The 24,509-nt window shown below is 42.0% G+C and overlaps 1 protein-coding gene across 2 annotated transcripts in view; it reads right to left on the bottom strand.

The window, feature by feature from the left end:
• The window catches only part of LOC120929069 (aquaporin-2-like), a 47,173-nt gene extending 24,437 nt beyond the window's left edge, over nt 1-22,736 (bottom strand). Inside the window, exons 1-2 of one of the 2 annotated variants that reach the window (XM_040340264.1) lie at nt 22,337-22,736; nt 2,872-3,036 (exon numbers count right to left, since the gene is read on the bottom strand). In XM_040340264.1, the coding sequence (XP_040196198.1) occupies nt 2,872-3,036; nt 22,337-22,705 (534 nt within the window). In that variant the 5' untranslated portion in view covers nt 22,706-22,736. The remainder of the gene's footprint in view (nt 1-2,871; nt 3,037-22,336) is intronic. The other variant, XM_040340265.1, reaches the window with a different exon arrangement.
• Between the last annotated feature and the right edge of the window lie 1,773 nt (nt 22,737-24,509).

The following is a 24,509-nucleotide window of genomic DNA, read 5'->3' as shown; positions in this document are numbered from 1 at the left end:
ATAGCAGAATTTAGTGTAAGGAATACATAGGAAAAAATGCATGTTGACAAGGGGAGTGTAGAGGAGGGCGGGGAGTCTACTGACATCATGACTCCACCCACCGAGCTCCAGACAACAGCTCCACCCACAGAATCTGCAGTTTTTCAGTTCTTATACCAGACAGAGGGGAGACATTTGACAGATACGGATACATGCAGGAGGCATCTATATCCTTATAGATCAGCACTATGGCCGTAGTTTAGAAAGGATGAGAGTGGGTTTACATCCACTTTAAGGGGAAATTCCATTGCAGAGTGAACAGTCTATTTGCTTTTAAAAAAAATAACTCTAATATCTCTGGATCTGCTGATCATTTTCTGTGCAGTTTTCATTGACAGTAACCCATGATTGTTTTGTTCATCCTATGCTGGAATCACCCCTGAATTTCACAGGCTTACTTAAATGGGTTCTCATTTTCCCCTATCTCCCTGCAATATACTGGGAATCTTTTATTTGGACCGAATATCAATACATATGTTTACTCTCTCCTGCTGTTCATCATTTCAAGGCTGCTCCAGATCGCCTCTAAAGCCGTGTACACACAATCGGATTTCTGATGGACTCAAATCCGATGGATTTTTTCGTTGGATATCCAATAATGCTGATTTTCATCAGTCTTGCATACACACTATCAGACTAAATTCCGCCAAAACGCGGTGACGTAAAAGACTACGACGAGCGGAAAAAAATTAAGTTCAATGCTTCCGAGCATGCGTCAACTTGATTCTGCGGATGCATTGATTTTTCTCCGATGGAGTTCCACACAGACGATCCGAATTTCCTATCGGTTTTTTATCCATAGGAAAAATTTAAAACATGTTCTATTTTTTTACACCAATGGAAAAAAGACCGATGGGGCCCACACACAATCGGTTTGTCCGATGAAAACAGTCCATCGGTCTAGTGCCTGCATAAGTGTCCTTGAAAAATGTTTGATAGAATTTAGAAATCCCCTTTATAGGAGATTTAAACCCAAACAAATAATTCAATGTATGGTAGTTTACCAATCTTTAGCTGTGGTGGCTGCATTAGATTTGTTTTTCAGACTTTCATTCCTTTAGTTCCACACGGTGATCCTGCCGGTAGCACACTTTCAGTCCTAGGATGACAATTCCCACACTGTACTGTATCTAAGGAGAACCAGCTAGACTGTTGCATTGATTTGGACTACAAACACCTAGGGGGTCTTTTTTCCAGACTAAATACATTTTCTGCAAGTACTGAAAATACCTGTAGATCTTTCCAAAACTCCAGTGTCCTTGTCACTTCTTGTGTATTAAACTGGTATATAAATAAAAAGTGTTATCAGCTTTTCCAGCTACATACCTCCCAACTTATGAACTTTAGAATGAGGAACACTTGAAGGAGGAAGTAATCTGTGGCACGTTGTGGCCAAACTCTTAGCATTGGTAGGAGCTTAAGGGTGGGAGGTGTGCTGTGTACAAACTGCAGTGTTGAGGAGTGTGCTATGAACAGAGTGCAGGGTTGAGGGGTACACTGTGTACCAAGTGTAGTGTTGAGGGGTATGCTACTTAGATAGTGCAGGGTTGAGGGGTGCATTACGTACTGAGTGCAGGTTGAGAGGTGCGCTACATACTGAGTGCAGCATTGTGGGATGCACTACGTACCGAGTGCAGGGTTGAGGGGTGCGCTATGTACTGGGTGCAGGGTTGAGGTGTGCGCTATGTACTGGGTGCAGGGTTAAGAGGTGTGCTATGTACTGAGTGCAGGGTTAAGGGGTGCACTATGTACTGAGTGCACGGTTGAAGGGTGCGATACGCACTGAGTGCAGGGTTGAGGGATGTGCTCAATCTGGGACAGTCCCGGCAAATTGGGGCCTTTTGGGAGATATGCAGCTATCTTCTGTGAACTACTAACCCCTCCTCCTTATGTTTGTAGCCTCAAGAGAGCAGCCTTGAGTAATAACACTGCTCCCTACATAGATACAGTGCAGTGAGTGAGCATTACCTCCCTAGGACAGAAAGTGTGGGCCAGATTCACGTAGATGAGCGGCAGCGTAACGTATCGTAGTTACCAAGCACTTGAGATGAAAACCTACGCCGGCGGCCTCCAAATGGGCGTGTGCCATTTAAATTAGGCGCGCTCCCGCGCCGGACCTACCACGCATGCTCCGTTTCCGAACTCCCGCCGTGCTTTGCGCGAAGTGACGTAATTTTTTCGAACGGCGACGTGTGTAGCGTAATTCCGTATTCCCGGACGGCTTACGCAAACGACGTTATTTTAAAAATTTCGACGCGGGAACGACGGCCATACTTTATACAGCAATACGATTGCTGTGTAAAGTAAAGGCACCAAAAAAAACGACTAACTTTGCGACGGTAAAATAGACTAGCGGCCACGTAGCGAACGCGAAAAACCGTCGGGAATCGCCGTAACTCCTAATTTGCATACCCGACGCTGGTTTACAATGCGAACTCCCCCCAGCTGCGGCCGCGGTATTGCATCTTAAGATCCGACAGTGTAAAACAATTACACCTGTCGGATCTTATGGCTATCTATGCGTAACTGATTTTATGAATCAGTCGCATAGATAGAACAACAGATACGACGGCGTATCAGGAGAAACGCCGTCGTATATGCTCTGTGAATCTGGCCCTGTGTTTGTTATTCACTTGATAAAAAGTTAAAAATAAATAGAAAACAGCTGGGGGAAAAAAGAGAACTAAAGCAGCCGCTACTTCTAAGAACTGATAAGCTGCAATATATTATTTTCTTTTGGTTTTAGATATGCTTAAAAGTAGAATAAAAATAAAAGAAATACATATAATTCCATTGCTTTCACAATTAGTAAAGAACATATTTAATTCTTACTCCAAGTAGGTGTCCAAAAGTCACAGAAAAACCAATAGACAGAGCTGGAGATCCCATATTATCGGTCCTTCGATCATCAGTGGAGGCAAATATACATAGAACCAGCTGAAGAGTTAGCAAAAGCTCAATAGTAAAAGCCTTTCCAGCATCCGTGTTATTAAATAACTAAAAAAGAAGAAAAAAAACACACCATTTGTATGCATATTTTATTTAACTGAGTAAAATAACACAATACAAACAATCCGCAGTTAAGGGCCAGTTTACACCACATGCAGTCCAGTGTGTGTTTTAATGGAAAGTACATTATATGGTTTCCAATGGCATAGTTCACACCAGTGCAGTCAGTTCCAGGGTGTTCCAGTTCCAGAAAAAAAGTAGAACATGCTGCATTTTAGCTGGACTGTACTGGATTGCTGTAAAATGCATCAAGAACGCACCAAAATGCACTGAAACCCATCAAAAATGCACTGGACCACAGTACAGAAAAAAAAAGAAAGAAAAAAAGCACTGGAACACATTTAGAAACGCATTAAAAACGCAAAAGGACCATGCCAAAAACACGTTAAAAAGGCACATGGAGAAACGCACGCAAAACGGATCTGGGGTGCTTTTTTGTACTGTCAACTAACCCTTAATGAAAACACTTATAAACATTGTGCTAGGAACAGAATTCATCATTAAAGCGGTGTAAAATACAAAAATCCAATTATTTTTGTTATTTTTTTTAATGCAGCTTACCAATTTTCCTGGACCATGCTGTCCAGGAAAAGTGCCAGTTGGAGGGTTAAGACAAACTATTTACCACTGACGGGGGTGATCAGCTTTTATCCATTTATGTCAAACCTTCATTCCTTGTGTAACTGCCTAACCACTTCAGCCCCGGAAAGTTTTTCCCACTTCCTGACCAGGTAATTTTTTGAGATACGGCACTGCGTCGCTTTAACTGACAATAGTGCAGTCGTGCGACGCTGTACCCAAATAAAATGTATGTATTTTTTCCCCAACAAATAGAGCTTTCTTTTCATTTGATGGTATTTGATCACCTCTGCGGTTTTCATTTTTTGCACTATGAACAAAAATAGAGCGACAATTTTGAAAAAAAATATATATTTTTTAGTTTCTGCTATAAAACATATCCATAAAAAAAATTCTTCATCAGTTTAGGCAAATATGTATTCTGCTACATATTTTTGGTAAATAAAATCCCAATAAGCGTATATTTATTGGCAGGGGCGGACTGACACCTCATGGGTCCCATGGGCAATAGGGGATTATGGGGCGCCCAGGCAATAGATTATGGGGCCACACAGTATACACACAATATACACATACAGTTTACATACACAGTATACACACACAATATACACACACAGTATACACACACAGTATACATACACACAGAATACACATACACACACTGAAAAGGTACTGGAGAGGCGGGGCAGCTATAATCTTGAGATTTAAAAAAAAACACAGATTTTTACATACTGTCCCTGGTTTTACTGAGGCTGGCAACCCTGATGGGGCCCCCTAGTGGCATGGGGCCCTTGGGCAGTGCCCGAATAGTCAGTCCACCCCTGCTTATTGGTATTGCGCAAAAGTTATAGCATCTACAAACTATGGGATAGATTTAGGGACATTTATTTTATTTAAAAAAATGTACTGGTAATGGCGGCAATCTGAGATTTTTAGCGGACAAATCTGATCCTAATGCCGCGTACACACGATCGGAATTTCCGACAACAAATGTTCGTGGTGAGCTTTTGCTTGGATATTCAGAAGGTGTGTAGGCTCCATCGGACATTTGATGTCGGAATTTCCAACAACATATTTTTGAGAGCTGGTTCTCAATTTTTCCGACAACAAAAGTTCTTGTCGGAAATTCCGATCGTCTGTATGCAATTCCGACGCACAAAAATCCTACGCATGCTCAGAATCAATTCGACGCATCCTCTGAATCATTGAACTTCATTTTTCTCAGCTTGTCATAGTGTTGTACGTGACCGCGTTCTTGGCGATTGGAATTTCCGACAACATTTGTGTATATGCAAGACAAGTTTGAGCCAACATTCCGTCGGAAAAAAAATTCACGGTTTTGTTGTCGGAATGTCAAATCGTGTGTAAGCGGCATTAGTGATACTTTTTGGTGACTAGTGACACCAATACAGTGATCAGTGCTATAAAAATGAAATGATTACTGTATAATGGTCCAGGCAGAGAAGGGGTTAACACTATGGGGCGATCAAGGGGTTAAATGTGTTCCCTGGGAGGTGTTTCTAACAGTAGGGGGGAGTGTTACACTGGAGGAAATGAGAGCTTGTGATTCAGCTTAGCTGAAACACGATCTCTCATTTTTCCTTCCTGACAGATCAGCTTTGTGCTTTGTGTACATCGGCACACCACTGATCCGTCTCTCCACAGAACGATCGGTGGGTCGCAGTGGCCATCGCAGCCACTGGACCCACTTATTGGCTCTTGCTGTGTCCAATAACAGCAGGAGTGGCACGCCCCCTAAAACGCATGCACGAAATCACATACAGATTTGTGATTTTGCCCACCCGGACCGCCCTCCCGAAATAAATGTACGTGGGGGGAAGGGAGGGAAGCAGGTAAAAAGCTTTTAGAGCTTTGTGGCTTTAGTTTGTTAGTCAAGTCTATCTAAATCTGCTAGTGTATCTTAAGCCTCGTAAACACGGTATGATTGTTGGCCAACCGAGCGTCTGGTTTTTGATTTGAGGCTTAACACTCTCCTCTCCCTAGACTGACAATGCTGCTGTCCAAAGGCGTCTCTTTTGCTCTTTCATCTCCAAAGTGGAGCCACCCTGAGGCTGGGTTTATATATATGCGGCTGCGGTTTACAGTCCGGAGTGCCGTGCATTTCTGTTCGCCAGTTAGTGTGCGATTCAGGTGCGAATTTTAACCTAAATTTGCACCTGAACTGGACCCAAAAATGCACATGATGCTTTTCAAAACTACACCACAGCCCTGCACATGCTTCAGTGCGTTTTTGATGCGTTTTACAGTGTTCCAGTACCATTCAGTGCAGGAAAAATGCAGCATGTTCTACTTTTTTTTCTAAAACTGGAACGCACTGGAACCGTAAGCACTGGTGTGAACTATGCCATTGGAAGCCATATTGTATGAAAAAATGTATATACACATATGTATAGAAAAAAATACACGTGTGCATAGGATGGAGAATGGACTTTACAGGCGTAATAGAATTAAAAATGGAGATTTATTATATAGATAAAATACAAAATTGATAAAAAACAAGTTGAATAACAAAATGCCACAATTATGGCCAGAAAATACAAACACATTGATGTGACAAACCACCTATAATTTGAAAATATAATTGTGTAAAGATCGACAAAAAAGTAGGAGATTCACAACCACTCAATAGAAGATTTGAAGACCAGTAGGATTCTCAAAAAGGTGGGATGTTAACAGTGTTTAGCCCAACATGTTTCGTGTTGTATGGACGCTTCTTCGGGAGCTTTACAGTAGCTTCTACAGGATGATATAATAATGACAGCAAAAATAACAATTAGAATAAACAATAAATAGCCACGTTATAAATATGTTATTTATGAAGCTCTCGCATGTGCCCACATAGTTGCCAAAAATAGGACCAGAGAGGACCTAGAGAGGTCCTCTCTGGTCCTATATTGTTATTTTTGCTGTCATTATTATATCATCCTGTAGAAGCTACTGTTAAGCTCCCGAAGAAGCGTCCATACAACGTGAAACATGTTGGGCTAAACACCGTTAACATCCCACCTTTTTGAGAATCCTACTGGTCTTCAAATCTTCTATTGAGTGGTTGTGAATCTCCCACTTTTTTGTCGATGTTTACACAATCATATTTTCAAATTATAGGTGGTTTGTCACATCAATGTGTTTGTATTTTCTGGCCATAATTGTGGCATTTTGTTATTCAACTTGTTTTTTATCAATTTTGTATTTTATCTATATAATAAATATAAATTTTTAATTCTATTACGCCTGTAAAGTCCATTATCCATCCTATGCACACGTGTATTTTTCTCTATACATATGTGTATATCCATTTTTTCATACAATCTTATCGCGACGTGGCATTTGTATATCTCAGATCCACAGCCCCACTCTGTGATGATTTGATTTTTCATTCCATTGGAAGCCATATAACCTACTTTCCATGTGTTTTTGATGCATGTGGTGTGAATTAGCCTTAAAAAAGAACACTAATGCCCGGTACACACGATCGGAATTTCTGACAGAATTCCGTTCAAGCTGTCTTGCATACACACTGTCACACCAAATTCTGACTGTAACAAAACACGGAGACATACAACACTACGACGAGCCGAGAAAAATTAAGTACAGTGCTTTCGAGCACTACTGATTCTGAGCATGCGTGTTTTTTTTCTCCGTCGGAGTTCCATACAGACGAACGTAATTTCCGATAGATATATTTTCTCATCGGATATTCCGACCGTGTGTGTGCCCCATCTGAGTTTTTCCATCAGAAATTCCGACGGACATGTTCTCTTTTTTTTACAATTAAGAAAATATCTATCGGAAATTCCGTTCGTCTCTATGGAACTCCGATGGAGAAAAAAAACATGCATGCTCAGAATCAAGTAGACGCATGCTCGGAAACACTGAACTTAATTTTTCATCGTAAAAAAAAAGAGAACATGTCTGTCGGAATTTCCGATGGAAAAACTAATTCCGATTGTGTGTACAAGGCATAATGCAGCCACCACACCTAAGATCTGATAAGCTGCATTTTTTGAATTGTTTGGTTGTGGGGTTAGTACCACTTTAATAAAGTAGAAGGTGAAAGTGGAATAACTTTCCTTTTAGCCTGTTTTTATAAGATTTCGGTTGTTACCCTTCTGAGAAAACTCTCAGTACAAAATGAAGATGAATGTATCTTTTTTTGTTTTAATAAAATGTAGTTTAGCTAGCACTCCCCTACGAACTTGACAAGACGCTAAGAGCAGAGCGCCCGCTCATGGCAAACACATAAGCAGCGTTTCTAAAATTGAAATCAATGTCTAGAAGGTTAGTTCATGTTATAGAAATTGGTTGTTTCGTGTTTTGTTCTGCCTTCTACATTACAGATCGTTCCCCATGGCTATCAGCCTGTTTTATTTGTGTATATAAAGAATTCAGGAGTGAGCTGAGCTAATTCTCTAAAAGTTTCCTAAAGTGATTATAAAGTCTAAACATTTGTTTACCTTAATGCATTCCTTAAGGTAAAGAAAGTTCCAGTATTAATATTGCCCCCTCACCCCCTCTTCCCCCTTTATACTTACCCGAGTCCCCACTGGATCCAGCACTGTGCCTATCTGTCAGGCCTCGTACACACGACAGAGTTTCTCGGCAGAATTCAGCGAGAAACTCGGTCAGAGCCGGATTCTGCCGAGAAACTCTGTCGTGTGTACACTTTCAGCCCGATGGAGCCGCCGAGGAACTCGTCGAGAAAATAGAGAACATGTTCTCTATTTTCTCGTTGTTCTATGGGAGAACTCGGCCCACCGAGCTCCTCGGCGGCTTCAGGGCTGAACTCGCCGAGGAACTCGACGTGTTTGGCACGTCGAGTTCCTCGGCCGTGTGTACGAGGCCTCAGAGGCTCTTCCTGCACTCACAGGCTCTGCTGAGAGAAACACCAGCCATTGGCTCCTGTTGCTGTCAATCACATTCTGTGAGGAGGGAGTGGGGGGTGGGGCCAAGCTGCATTATCTGAGTCAATGGATGTTGACAGCGCAGCTTGGGATCGAGCCTGCAGGTGTGCCACAATATGAAGTAGCTTCCTATGATGAGGCACCAAGTAAAGGAGGAACCAGGGGCACTGGCAGGGAACTCCAGAAAAGAAGGATCAGGGCAGCTCTGTGCAATTTTTCACATGGCAGGTAAGTATAAACCTCTTTACGATTTAAAAAAAAATAAAAAATTGTATATATATATATATATATATATATATATATATATATATATACACACACACACTATATTACCAAAAGTATTGGGACGCCTGCCTTTACACGCACATGAACTTTAATGGCATCCCAGTCTTAGTCCGTAGGGTTCAATATTGAGTTGGCCCACCCTTTGCAGCTATAACAGCTTCAACTCTTCTGGGAAGGCTGTCCACAAGGTTTAGAAGTGTGTCCAGGAGCGCATTTGTGAGGTCAAGCACTGATGTTGGACGAGAAGGCATGTCTCAGCTTTAATTCATCCCAAAGGTGTTCTCTTGGGTTCAATTCACTAAAGCATATTGCATGAGGGATTTGGGTCATGTGACACATATTTTCCCCAAATATCACATGCGATACAGAAAAAGTAAAGTCACTATACCTTTCGTAGTATTTACCTCAAAAAGCAAAGCCTGTTTGGTAAAAGCCACATAAAACAGCATTAAAGTCAATTCACTGATCCGGGAATGCAAGATTTAAGAAATGTATGAGATGTCTGCTGCTTGTTAAGGAGCTGGTACCCACCAGCATGAGTGAAGTCAAGAACTGGATGTTGGGCGGAGGCTCCCGTGATGGCGGCTTAAGCTCGGAGCTCCGCACTGCCTCGGCCATTCCGCCGCCCTAGCCTCGGACGAGTGAAGCCGGCAGCCGAATCTTTGGTTGTACACCTCGGGGAACCTCAGGGCTATTAGCCCATGCACAGCAGCTCTGTCCGGCGGGACCGGAGGACAAGTTACACGCCGACGGAGGTCTCGGTTGAATCCAAAATGGCGACCGCACCTCAGGTAACAGATGCTAACGCTGGGGGAAAGCAGGAAGGCAGACAGGCTGCATCCCAGAACCCGGTCTCCTATGCTGAAATGGCTGCACATGGAGCTCCTCTCCTCTTGTCCCTCTCACCTGCTGCCTCAGAGCCTCATAAAGGGAACCCATTACAGCAGCACTCTGTCCCTCATAATACCCATATGGGAGCCGCTCTGTCCCCCTCAGGTGCCATTTTCTCCTCAGGCAGCCAGGAACCCATTATGCCTCAAAACGCAGGGGAACTTTTCTTAAAACTATCTGAATTGCTGGAAAGGGGCCTAGCCACTACTGCTAATAAGATAACTAATGATATTAGATCCGATTTTCAAAACCTTGGTTCCAGAATGGAGGTGATAGAGCAAAAGTTGGATATCACTGTCTCCAGGGCTAACCAGAACACTGACCACATACAATCTTTACAAGAACAACTTGACACTGCTTTGAACAGAATCGACGACCTCGAAAATCGTTCGAGGAGAGAGAATTTTAGGGTCAGGGGGCTCCCTGAATCCATTTTGGATGTTCCCACAGCAGTTCAGGACCTCTTAAAGCACCTTTTGCCGTCAATTAATGGTCATAAATTAGAATTGGACAGGGCACACAGGTCCTTAGGCCCTCTCAGGAAGGACGGCTCACCCAGAGACATTGTAGTGAAACCACATTACTACTCAGTAAAAGAGGAAGTAATGAAAGCCTCACGTCAACATCCTTCCATTTTGTTTCAAGGATTCAACATTCAAATTTTCGCAGACATATCCCCTCTAACCATCCAAAGGCGCAGGACCCTGAAGCCCCTGCTATCTGTTCTGTCACAAAAGGAAATTCGGTACTGGTGGGCCTTTCCATTTGCCCTGAAATTTTCACTTAATGGAAAAAATTATTGCTTCACATCCCTAGCTGAGGGGGAAAAGATCCTATTGTCCCTGAAGCTCATTTCGTTGGATCCAGCAATGGACACTTCCATCCCACAGACAGGATCGTCTAAACGGCCTACTCCCACTAGCCCTATTTCTCCGCCATGGAAATCTAACAAAAGCAGACGCATAAAAGAATCAGCCGTGACTTGACTTTTTCATGTCAACACACCTGCTTTCCTTCTAAGGTTACCTGAGATGCCCCTTATGGGGGCTCCTCTGCCGGGAGTTCCCAACATCATTGGGGAAACTCTGGACTACTTGGTCCTAAACATGTTCAACCAATTCCGTTTACTTTTGCTCCTCCTCAGGATCGATTTTTGCAAGTCTTATCATTATCTGTTTTTCTTTTTTTGACATTTCAGTGCTACTATGCTACTTATATAAGTTCATGATTGTTCCAGTATGGTGAGAAAGTCTGAGATAAATACTCCTTTGGTATTTTTTGATAACATCTACACTTATTTTTGGCCCTCTCAGACCCCTAGTTTAGTTATCATTGACTCATGGTCATTGAACATAGATGCAAAATTAGCAATATGCTAGTTTTCTAGAATTACATGTTGCCGTGTTTGATTTAGATCTATTCCTGATCCAAGGGCTCCGGCTGCCCTCGTTCTACAAGTTCTACAATGTTACAGTTTTTCTGGATTTACATAACTACGATAATTTTATGAGCCTTATTCCTCTCAGGGATGGCTATGGCCGGGGCAGATGCCTTGTGCCCACGTCCGACCTTCGACTGTGGATACTTCGCAGTCGGGAGTTGGACTGGTAGCCCTTAACTTGGGCTATGTGAATGTTTTGTTTGGCGGGAGGGGGTTGGGGATTTTCCCCCACCACTCTCGCCGGTATCATTTAATATGCTTTATTATATGCATTTTTCTTCGTCTTTCCTGTTCTTCTAGTCTGTCTTCTATTGTCGCCAGTCTACGGACACAGCACCTTCCATGCCCTCCTCTGGGGTATGGTCCCACTGGTACCGTCTGCTCTCGGATCCCACGCCTCCTACCGTCCGGGGTAAGTTCTCACAGCTTCGATATGATTTTGTATTCCAATGGTTATGCCACGTAATACCATTCCGTCTCCACTCCTTAGAGTGGTGTCCCACAACGTCCAGGGCCTGAATTCCCCGGTCAAACGCAAGAAAGTGTTCCAATCCTATCGTTCACAAAAATTGGGAGTACTTCTTCTACAAGAAACCCATTTTCCTGCAAGTTACTCCCCCTCGTTCATCCACACTCATTACCCACAATTCTTCCTGGCAAATGCTGAGGATAAGACTAGAGGGGTCGCAGTTCTTTTCGCTAAATCTTGCAAATTTAAATCGCAGTTGGTACACAGGGACCCAGACGGCAGATTTATTCTAGTGAAGGGGTGGTTAGATGAACAACTCTTTTCTTTTGTATCTTACTACACTCCTAATAGAGGTGCTTATAAGTGATTGAGAAACTATCAAATATCAATTGATAGGCAAATAGATACAAATAAAGTCCAATTGCATAGATATGCACCAGTGGTTCTCCTAGGAACAACACCCAGATCAGTGTGATGATTAAGGAAGGTGTAATGTGATCACAAACAACGTGCTCCTGCTTCACAAGTAGAACGCCTCTTCCACATTAACCACAGCTCATGGAAAACAAAAGAGAGAAACTCTCATAGCGCAGCTGAGTATTAAACACAATACAAGATAGATGGTCTCTAGCAATGACACACTCACGAATCCACCGATTAAAAACCGCATATAGCAACAATGCACCGATCCTTCATTAAGCCGCTCAGCTTATATGATCTTTCCTCTCCTCATTCGAATCCTAGATCCGTCCCGCTCGTAACTCCTCCCCCACGCGTTACGTCAATGGTCACTTGACTTAGTCATGGGTCACTGCCTGTCCGCTCTCAGCTGATGTTATTTATAGTCAGCGTGGGAATCAGGCAGAGACGGGATTGGTAGTGAGGGAGTATTTGACATCTCACATCATTGCAGGCACAAAAGGATGGATCATACACTGTTCATAAACATAGTGCATGTAAGCAATTTAATACAAAGAATAATACTTAAAAACATCATTTAGAAATTTGACATCCAAGAACATCCGGTGGCATTATTAAACTGAGGATATGCTTATATGCATAGCAGCCTCTAGTGGCCACAGTAAATACAGCACTTTTTAAAAAACTCCAGCAAATGCTGCACTACATTAAACAATAAGAAAATATAGTTAAAATATAAAAATATATATAAAATACATTTATATAAAATTACAATTGAGAGTAACAACATACCATTTGGAATTAAAATTTAAAATTTAAAATATAAGATAAAGAGAGGAATATGTATAAAAGATAAAATATATTATATTATCTAAGTTAATATTCAGCGCAAAATATTATATATATACATTGCACTATTTTTGTTTGACCTACATCACACTTTTTGCTGCGTTTATTATTTGGTAATTTTTTTAATTTTTTTTAATGCTCTATATTTTTGTTATTTAATTAGCGCTGTAGTACTATTATTTTACTCCTAATAGAGGCCAACTTAAATTTTTTCAAGCTATGTTTAACACTTTAGATTCGCTACTGGAGGGGATAGTCATATTTGGGGGAGACTCCAATGTGGCTTTCGATCAAAGTCTTGATAAGTCCAGACCTTTATCATCACAATTAACCCGCCCTACTAGGATTAGTTCACACTTAGCAAAGCTGGTTTTCCAACGAGGTCTTGTGGATGTCTGGAGGGAATTTAATCCCTCTAAAAGGGATTATACTCATTTCTCCAACCCTCATCGCTCCTACTCAAGGATAGACCACATCCTTGTTACCTCGAGGCATGTCCCTCTGGTCACTAAAGCACTTATAAAGGATACGTCTCTCTCCGACCACTCAATGGTGATCTGTTCCCTGCGAGGTCGGACAAGCGACTATCGTCAATTTCATTGGCGCCTTAACGAAACCCTCCTTAAAAACCCAAATGTTATCATGGACATTGAGAAAGCATTACTGGAATACTTTAGCTTAAATGATGTAGAAGGGATCTCAGCTGAGACTTTGTGGGCCGCGCATAAAGCCTCGATCCGAGGTAAGCTGATACAAATTGCTGCTAAACTGAAAAAGGCCAAAGCTTTGGAAATTTAAAAATTAGACAAGGAATTTTCAGAACTATGCAAAAAGCACAAAAAAAAACAAACAACAATTACGACTTCCCAGTTGGAAGCCGCTAGACTTGCTCTTAATCTAGCGCTTACCGTAAGGGCTGAAGGGTCCCTGGGTTGGAGCGGAGCAAAATTTTACCAACATAAGGATCGAATGGGCACTATGCTGGCCACCAAACTATCACCGACTTATCGCACATTCTTAAAACTCGGGAGGGGACTACAACCCTCAACCCTGAAAGCATACTTAAAACCTTCCAAGGTTTCTACTCTACACTTTACCAGTCCGGTGACTCAGCTGGGATTCCTGAGATTCAGACATATATTGCCAAGCTACCTATTCCTAGCCTTCACAGGGAGCATGTGGAACTCATGGAGGCTCCTATCTCCGTGAGGGAAACATTGGAGGTGATCAAGAACTTGAAGGGCGGTTCGGCCCCAGGGCCGGATGGCTTTTCAAACCCTTATTATAAAAACTTTGCCGATACCCTTGCCCCTTACCTTACAAGGTTTTTCAACTCCAAAAGAACGGGGGAGGACCTGCACCCTCATTTGAACGAGGCGTTCATATCTGTTATCCCCAAGCCTGATAAGGACCCGGAATTAGTTGAAAATTATAGACCCATCTCGTTGATCAATAACGACATGAAAATTCTTACAAAAATTTTGGCTAACAGAATAAATTCGTTCATCTCCCATTATATACATAGAGATCAAGTAGGTTTCATACCGGGGAGACAGGGCCCAGACCAGATCAGGCGGGCGATTGATGTGGTTTCACTATTGCAGTCGGGGTGGGATGGAGGTCATCCCCAGGAGGGTATGCTCCTTTCACTGGACCTTCAGAAGGCCTTCGACTCCATATCGTGGCCATACTTATTTGAGGTTTTAAGGAGGTGGGGGTTTGGAGAGAGTTTTCTGGGTATACTGCGTTCCTTATATTCAGGACCACAGGCGAAGGTCAAACTACAGGGATACTTCTCAGATCCGATACAGATTAGAAGAGGGACCAGACAGGGTTGCCCCCTGTCACCGGTGATTTTTGCATTGGCAATAGAAACCTTGGCCATTGCCATTAGATCCAATCAAGATATTACTGGGGTTTGTTGCGGACAGCACACTCACAAGTGTGCATTGTTTGCTGACGATTGTCTCCTTTTTGTTACCTCCCCAAATACCTCCTTGACGGCCATTTGCAAAGTACTTGAATCTTTCGGACATGTCTCGGGATTGCGAGTGAATATGAACAAATCACATGCTTTAAACATAAATTTGCAATCCACAGTGGTAGAGAATCTGAAGGCCTCGTTCAAATTCCAGTGGGCTGTTTCTTCTATTCGCTACCTTGGGATAAATCTAACTAATAGATTTGAAAATCTTTATCAGGCTAACTTTCCTCCTATGTACCGCAAACTCGAAATGGACCTAAAAACATGGGCCACTCACAAAATATCTTGGCTAGGGAGAATTAATTCAGTTAAAATGACGCTCCTACCTAGACTGCTATATTTATTCAGATCTCTCCCCATTGCAATAAAGAAAGTGCAACTTAAAAAATTCCAGGGAAAAGTGCTAAAGTTTGTTTGGGGTGGTAGAGGATACAGGTTGCCCCAAAATGTTTTATATGGGCCCATAACTAAAGGGGGTCTAGGACTACCACATCTCTTTCGCTACTATCAAGCAGCTCGGCTGGCCCAATTGTCTTCTATCTATTCCGGTCGAGAGAAACCGGATTGGATGGAGATGGAGGGACAGGCAGTTCCTCACAATTCTTTGGATGACCTGCTTTGGTGTCCCCAAAAACTGAGACCGGCTATTATGGCCCCTACACTCTCTCAAGCCTTCAGGCTTTGGGATGACTTGCGGAAGTCTCCAGCCATAACCTCTGCTATACAACCTTTGGCTAATCTATTTCAAAATCCCTATTTTAATCCGAATACGGACTCTACAATTTTTCGCTGGTGGTTGGACAAGGGACTTTATAGGATTGGACACTTTCTTTCCCCATCGGGACTGATCTCATTAGCACATTGTGTGGGGACCTTAGGAATGCCGGATACAGAAAAAGATAGATACTCCCGAATATCCCAATTTATTAACTCAATCTGGAAAAATAAGCTAAATCCCCCTGACTTTACCCCTTATGAGAAATGGTGCATCAGTTTTACAGAACAAAGAGGTGGCATTTCCATTGTCTACAATTCATTATCAGAACCTACATCCAAATCTTCCTACATGGAGGCGTGGGAGAGGGATCTACAGATGTCATGGACCATGGAGAAGTGGCATGAGGTAGGGTCAAGGGCTTCTAGGGGCCTCATCAACATCTCTCTAATAGAAGCTAACCTTAAAGTATTAATGCGGTGGTATCTGGTTCCCTGCAAGCTAGCTGCAATGTTTCCAACCACATCTCCATTGTGCTTCCGAAATTGTCTAGCCCAGGGTTCCATGTTGCACACCTGGTGGGAATGCCCTAAAATCAGGGGATTTTGGAACAAAGTGTTCTCTCTCATTAGGAAGGTGACCGGGTTACCGGGGGGAAAATCTCCACAAATAGCGTTATTGGGGGGTTGATGTCCCCCAGGCCACCAAATATACTCAAAAATTGATAGCTTTCATGCTCACTGGTGCTAAGATCACACTGGCTGGGGCTTGGAAACAACCTTCTGTATCTTTCCTGAAGACCAAAAGGAAAATCTCTTGGATCATGCACCAGGAGAAAATGGTCAGTACAATACTCAATTCTTCCAAATCTTTTGAGGCTGTATGGGAACCCTGGGCTAGATATATAGGCATCTCTATGATATAAGGATAAGGGAGGGTGGGGGATCTCCATCCTTTTTGGATTGCTGCTATGTTTGATATTGGGACGTATGGATCGAATCATATAGTCCGTAGCTGGCGACACTAATCTATGTTCTCTTTCTATCTTGTCTTCCTCTGTCCCTCTGTTTCCTTTCTTTCCTTTTTTCTCTTCCTTTTCCTTGACATATCTCCATAAATATATTAAGGTATGATAGGCAGTTTCATCTTGAAAAGATTACAGTAGAGAACTTTATCTTCTCTTTTCTTTGTTTCTTTTTTTTTAAGTTTTTATGTTATAGTGAACACTGGAGATTACTGCTTGTTAAATAGGTTCTCTTCAGGATTCTCAAGCTTTCACTAAAATATGGAAATAGGCTAGGTTAATCCCTACGTTGGGATGGGCCCATGACCTCGGAAATATCAGTTATTCCGGGACAGGGGGTTCACTCTCATTCTCTTTAGGCACACCTTGCGAGCTGAACGTATTCACTGGTTCTTAGGCACAGTATGAACCCATTGGGGGTGCCGGGAATGCAGTCAGTACCAGGTGCTATTTTATTTCTTTTTGTTCGCATTCTTATTCTCGTTTTCTCCCCTTTGAAGACTTTAGTCTCAAAGTGGGGAAAATATCCTATTACATGTATAGTGATGTTCTTGCTCTAAACTGCTTTTGACAATTTTGTTACTTTAGTCTCTGAACTGTATGTACACCTTTTAGCCCCAGGTTGTGCTGGAGGCTCATGCTATGTACTGTACTGCCTTTCAATAAACTGCTTTGAAAACGGGGAAAAAAAAAAAAAAAAAAGAACTGGATGGTGGCTTGAAGGCCTGGCTCACAGTCTTTGGTATAATTCATCCCAAAGGTGTTCTATCAGGTTGAGGTCGGGACTCTGTATAGACCAGTCAAGATCCTCCACCCCAAAATTGCTCATCCATGTCTTTATGGACCTTGCATTGTGCACTGGTCCAAATCATTTGGTGGAGGGAGGATTATGGTGTGGGGTTGTTTTTCAGGGGTTGGGCTTGGTCTCTTAGTTCCAGTGAGGGAAACTTATAAGGTGGCAGCATACCAAGACCTTTTGGACAATTTCATGTTCCCAACTTTGTGGGAATAGTTTGGGGTTGGTCATTTCCAACATAACTGCGCACCAGTGCACAAAGCAAGGTCCATAAAGACATGGATGAGCGACCTCACAAATACGCTTCTGGAAGAATGGTCAAACATTACCATAGACACACTCCTAAATCTTGTGGACAGCCTTTCCAGAAGAGTTGAAGGTGTTATAGCTGTAAAGGGGGGGGGGGCAACGCAATATTGAACCCTACAGACTAAGACTGGGATGCCATTAAAGTTCATGTGTGTGTAAAGGCACATGTCCCAACACTTTTGACAATATAGTGTGTAAATTGCTTTGGCTTTGTAACTTTGACTCTGGGAGTGCTCAGCAGAGGAAAAGTTAAAGTGATGCTAAACTCCAAAAAAAAAAAAAAAAAAAACGGTTCTACCTACGCATTTACTCTTAATTCAAAAAGTCCCTTCTTTTGCTCTCAGCCTCCTCAAGATCTTCAAATTTCTTTTTTTTGGCTGCTGTTCCCGACTTCCTGTTAGAGAGGAGCTACATTGGTTCTCCATGTAGCGCTACCACCTAAGGAGCTGCTTAGATTTTTGTGTCCCCCTGTAGTCTGCACAGCCAGGCAACACACATTTTCCAATTTGCATCAAAAGTCAGTAAGTTAGTAACCAGTTCATTAGTTGTTTTTGTTTTATTGTGATGCTGAAGTTGTCTCCTTATTCGGCCAGCTTCTTATCCAGAATGGATCTTTATTCACAAAAGTGATTATTTATTAAGCAATCATCTGCAAAGTCTGTAATAAAATTGTGAACTTTAACAACAATTCTGTCTCCCTAACTGCCATGTATTTAAAGGGGTTATTCTGAATAAATAACTTTTTCTATATGAGAACCATCTTGGCTCACCCAGATGTGACTTGTTTTATATAATTTGGCATCCTTCGCCAAGTGCCAAGTGATATAAATCATAAAATATGGCACCCTGACAGCATTTCAATGGGAAATTCCAAATAAGAAGCTGAGCTATTCCTATATGAAAACTATCTTGGCTCACCCAAATTCCACTTGTTTTATATTCATTGGGCATCCTTCTAATAGTTAACGTTCAATTTGGTCTGAGCCAAGTGATATAAATTATAAAATATGGCACCAAACTTGGCACCATGACAGCCATGCATTTCAATGGAAAATTTGAATAAGGAGCCAAGCTATTCCTATATGAAAACCATCTTGGCTCACCCAAATTCTAAACCATAAAATATGGCACCAAACGTGGCACCATGACAGGCAATTTGCCTTGCCCAAATCTAACTTTTCTATATAGTAGGAACTTACTCACTTTTGTTGCCAGCGGTTTAGACATTAATGGCTGTGTGTCGAGTTATTTTGGGGGGACAGCAAATGTACACTGTTATAGAGCTGTACACTCACTACATTACATTGTAGCAAAGTGTAATTTCTTCAGTGTTGTCACATAAAAAGATATAATACAATATTTACAAAAATATCTCACTTTTTTGAGACACTGTATATACCATAGTTTGTAGGAGCTATAACTTTCCCACAATCCAATAAATATACACTTATTGGGATTTATTTATTTATTTTCAACCAAAGACATGTCAGAATATATTTTGGGCAAAATTTATGAAGAAATTCGATTTTTTTTTAATATATTTATTGGATATGTTTTGTAGCAGAAAGTAAAAAATATTGTTTATTTTCAAAATTTTCGGTCTTTTTTCGTTTATATTACAAAAAAAAAAAAAAAAACACAGCAGTGATCAAATACCAAAAAATTATATACATGTTGTTTGGGTACAGTGTTGCACAACCATGCAATTGCCAGTTAGGCCTCGTACACATGATAGGTTAACCAGAGGACAACGGTTTGAAGGACCGTTTTCATCAGTCAAAACCGATTGTGTGTGGGCCCCATAGGTTATTTAACCAAAGGTTTAAAAAAAGCCTTAACTTGCTTTAAAATTAACCTATGAATTGGTAACCGATAGGTCAAAACCGATCGTTAGTAGGTACAACCATCGGTTAAAAATCCACGCATGCTCAGAATCAAGTCGACGCATGCTTGGAAGCATTAAACTTCGTTTTTTTCAGCACGTCGTTGTGTTTTACGTCACCGCGTTCTGACACGATCGGTTATTTAACCTATGGTGTGTAGGCGTGGCGGACCATCAGTCAGCTTCATCGGTTAACCGATGACAACCGTCCTTCAGACCGCTGTCCTCTGGTTAACCTATCGTGTGTACGAGGCTTTAAAGTAACGCAGTGCTAAATAGCGAAAAATGGCCTGGTCATGAGGGGGGGGGTAAAATTTTCCATAGGTCAAGAGGTTAAACAAAACACACTCGTTTACCCCACCCTTTTTTCTGGCCTGCCGGGTTGCAAGATCTGATAAGGGTCTAGTGTGGATTTTGGGAAGGACCTCATGCCATTTTATTCTTTTAATTTTTGGTGTGAGGTCCCCCCCCAAAATCCACACCAGACCTGAAGGGTCATGAAAAAATATCTAAAGCTAGGTCTGTTTTAAGGCCTCGTACACACGATAGGTTAAACAGAGGACAACGGTCTGGAGGACCGTTTTCATCGGTCAAAACCGATCGTGTGTGGGCCCCATAGGTTGTTTAACCATCGGTTAAAAAAAGCCAACTTGCTTTAAATTTAGATTAAAAATCTACGCATGCTCAGAATCAAGTCGACGCATGCTTGGAAGCATTGAACTTCGTTTTTTCAGCACGTCGTTGTGTTTTACGTCACCGCGTTCTGACACGATCATTTTTTTAACCAATGGTGTGTAGGCGCGACGGACCATCAGTCAGCTTCATCGGTTAACCGATGAAAACGGTCCATCAGACCGTTCTCATCGGAAGGACTGATCGTGTGTGCGTGGCTTTAGACCTAGGATTACAATCTATTATAGCCAGATTCAGAGAGAGTTAGGTGGCGTATCAGTAGATACGTGGAACTTAACTCGGAATTTGCGCCGTCCTAAGTTTAAGTGTATGCTCAAACTGAGATACACTTAAACCTAGCTAAGATACGCGCCGTCGTATCTTAGGGTGCAATTTTTCCTTTGGCCGCTAGGTGGCGCTTCCCCTGAGTTCGGCATAGAATATGTAAATGCCTAGATACGCCGATTCACGAACATACGCGCGCCCGTCGCAGTAAAGATACGCCATTTACGTAAGGCATTTTCCAGTGTAAAGTTATTCCATCAAATAGCTGGCCTAGTCAATGTTAAGTATGGCCGTCGTTCCCACGTCGAAATTTGAAAATTTTACGTTGTTTGCGTAAGTCGTCCGTGAATAGGGCTGGACGTAATTTACGTTCACGTCGAAACCAATACGTCCTTGCGGCGTACTTTGGAGCAATGCACACTGGGATATGTAAAAAAGGTAAAGCTGCGCTGTAAAAATGAATCAACATAAATATCAATTATGCTGTATGTGATGCACACAAACACCAGTGCAATCTAAAAAAGGTCTCACAGCAGTGCGGTGTGCTGTGAGACCTGGGAGGCGGAGCTTACTGTAGTTCCTGTCGGCTGGCCAGAGGAAGGGAGGAGTGTTTTTCTCCTCTGGGTCATATTTATGGAGAGAGATGAGTCTGATGTAGAAGACTGGTGAAATTGGAGAGAGAGTGACAGCATATCCCGGATCCCTTAAAGTGGCTTATGTGTTTATATGCCTGACTAATTTCTTGCTTTGGTAAGCAGTTAGAACATAAGTGGTGGTGGATTCTGTCATCTGCTATACAGATTCACAAAATCATCTGGATATCTAATTTCACCCATTCGGAGAACTTTCTGTCACGTTTGTGAATTTTCTGCGATACATCCTTCTTATGGACTTTTGCACATATTTTTTCACTTGCTTTTTTAGATTGCACTGGTGTTTGTGTGCATCACATACAGCATAATTGATATTTATGTTGATTCATTTTTACAGCGCAGCTTTACCTTTTTTATTTACAATTTATGTTTATCTGACATATGAGCTGCAGCAGTGTTTTTATTATTTTTATTATTTCTTTATTCTTTATTTCTCATTTAACATTATTATAGTCTCATCACTATTCACGTTTCTTTGGACCTGCGCAGTATTTTCCTGTATACACACTGGGATATGTACACGGACGGCGCATGCGCCATTCGTAAAAAATGTCAATCACGTCGGGTCACCCTCCATTAACATAAAACACGCCCCCTCATCCTCATTTGAATTAGGCGCGCTTACGACGGCCACATTTACGCTACGCCGCCGTAAGTTAGGAGGCAAGTAGTTTGTGAATACAGTACTTGCCTCTCTGACTTAAGGCGGCGTAGCGTAAATACGGTACGCTACGCCGCCTTAAAGATGTGCGCCCCTACATGAATCTAGCTATTAGAGTGTAAGCTCTCAGGAGCAGCGTCCTTCTAACCCTCTTGTATTGAATTGTATTACAACTGGACTTTCTCCCTTTATAATGAAAAGCAATGCACAAACTGCTGGCGCTATATATATATCCTGTATAATATTAATAATACAATAAAACTATTTAAAAAGACTTCTTGTGAACTACTTCTATGGTCGAGGAGCAGCTCATTAATGTATGAGCGCTGACCAGAACCACAACATTTGGTTGTACTAGATTGGCTGCATTTTCTGCTACTCTGGATCCCAACTCTGATAATAAGCCCCTTACATAAAACGATGTAAATAAGGATCAATTTAATTAACTCACCCCATTTATTGATAAGTTTCCTCTAGCTTCCAAAGGAGTAAGGTCTTGAAGTATGGCTGCTCCAGAAACAGCTCCCAGCAGCTGAGCTCCGACATAAAACACGGCCCGCAAGAAGGACATCTGAGAACCCACCATAAAGGCCAGGGTTACAGCTGGGTTTATGTGGGCACCACTTACATGGCCAAAAGCCTGAATCAAGGTGCCTATGCCAAGACCAAAGGCCAAGGAAATCTGAAGGACATTTGGACTTGTTCCTGGCCAGTTTAAGGCTGACCCTAAACCAAATAAAACAAATAAAAGAGTAGCAAAAAATTCTGCAAAAACCGCCCTTGCAAATGCTACAGAACGCAGTTCCCATAGCTTGATCATGTTAGGGAACCGGGAAGAGTAGGTTTGTGGTCTTTATTGAAAGGAGGAAGAGGAATATGGCTTGTCACTTATATATGGCAGTCAGATAAACAGATGTAAAAGGAGGGGCTGGTGATAAGTTATGCATTAGAACAGGCAAACGTTTACTCCAGCATTGACTTTAATTTGCAGTCATTTTCTATGACCTCTTCCGCGAGTTCCATAGACCACAGTGGCTTATCAGAAATCTCAGAAACATCCATTTGCATTGGTAAAAACTTTCATAATTGCTACAAAGACTTGATATCTCACTGCTTCTTGAAGCGTAGGACTGCAGTAATCGTTTCATCTGTACTGGATTACATTTTAAATTAATATCAAGAACATTTTAAATTAACCTTGTAATTTTTACATGCTTGATCTGAAATTTCATAACTAAATTGATGAATCCGCACTTCTTCTCAAGGCATTTATAAAAATGAATGTATTGCTGAATTCATCCTTTTTTCATTTTACTAATCAATGACTATTGTCTGGCAACAATGTAAATGTTAAAAGTTTATGCATTCCAGCTGCAATTGTTAGAGATGTATTCACATTGTATATTGACCTTCTGATTAATATATGCATTCTCTGTGGTTTAAATTGACAAAAACTGGCACATACACTACCGGTCACAAGATTTAGAACACCCCCGTTTTTCCAGTTCAAGTCCAGTAAAAGCCTGAAATGGTACAAAGGTGAGTAGTAAACTGCGGTGGAAAAAAGTTTAGGTTAAAAAAAAATGAAAAATAATGTACATTTCAGAGTTATACAAAAAAGGGCTATTTTCAGGGAAGATATAGCAACTCAGTTGTTCTGCATTAAGCCTTGAAAATGTATGCTCACAATTCCTGCCGATGTCACAACTTTTGTTGATTACTTACAAGCTCTCTTTCTGTATAAATGCAGTAAACTCAAAAGGAATAGTCAGTGCTAAGGAGAATATTTATGCAGCTAGCAAGTAAGGTAAGGCAGGCTCCCATCCAAGTATTGACCAGGCCCAACCCAGCTTAGCTCCCAAAATTAAAGAGGTCAGCAGTCCCCAACCTTTTTGGCTCCAGGCACCAGTTTCATGACAGGCAATTTTCCTATGGACAGCACTGTAAATTTCCCCAAGGGGACTTCACTGTAAAGGAGGCACTTTCATGTAAAGAGTGCTGTACAGTAACATTTCCCCTTTACAGTGCAGTGCCCTTTATATTACAGTGCCCCCTTTACATCACAGCCCCCCTTAAGATTACAGTGCCCCTGCAGTCTGCTACCTCCCCTCCTTTCCTCTCTAACATTAATCTTTGTCTCCCCTACTCAGGACTCCTACCTGCGGGGTAGAGACTGTTAACAGTCCGTGTGGCCTCTCCCTGCTCCTCCGCCCACCAGCCTGGCAGACGATGTCATCCTATCTGCAGGGCAGGGGGTGGGAGGAGCCCTCCATTCCAATCTGCAGATCATCCTGCCCCCTGTCCTGCTGATGAATTGTCGGCTGGGTGGATGGAGGAGCCGGGAGAGGACACACAGGCATGGCCGCACAGCAGGGGTGCCAAGCCGTGGATTCATCATGTATCGGCGTGGTTTTGATACATTGATGATATCCTCATGCTGTGGGAGGGGTCCGTTACCGAGCTGGAACTGTTCATGTCTACCATGAACTCTAATGACTTCAACTTGAAGTTCACGGTATCCAGCAGCAATTCCGAAATTGCATTTTTGGACGTGCTCCTAACAAAAAACCCTGAGGGTGGCCTCTCCACTGGTTTATACAGAAAACCCACAGCGGGCAACACAG

This window comes from Rana temporaria, chromosome 2 (genome assembly GCF_905171775.1).
Source record: "Rana temporaria chromosome 2, aRanTem1.1, whole genome shotgun sequence".
Taxonomy (NCBI): Eukaryota; Metazoa; Chordata; class Amphibia; order Anura; family Ranidae; genus Rana; species Rana temporaria.
Note: the sequence above shows the minus strand (reverse complement) of the source record. Positions and strands in the feature narration are given on the sequence as shown.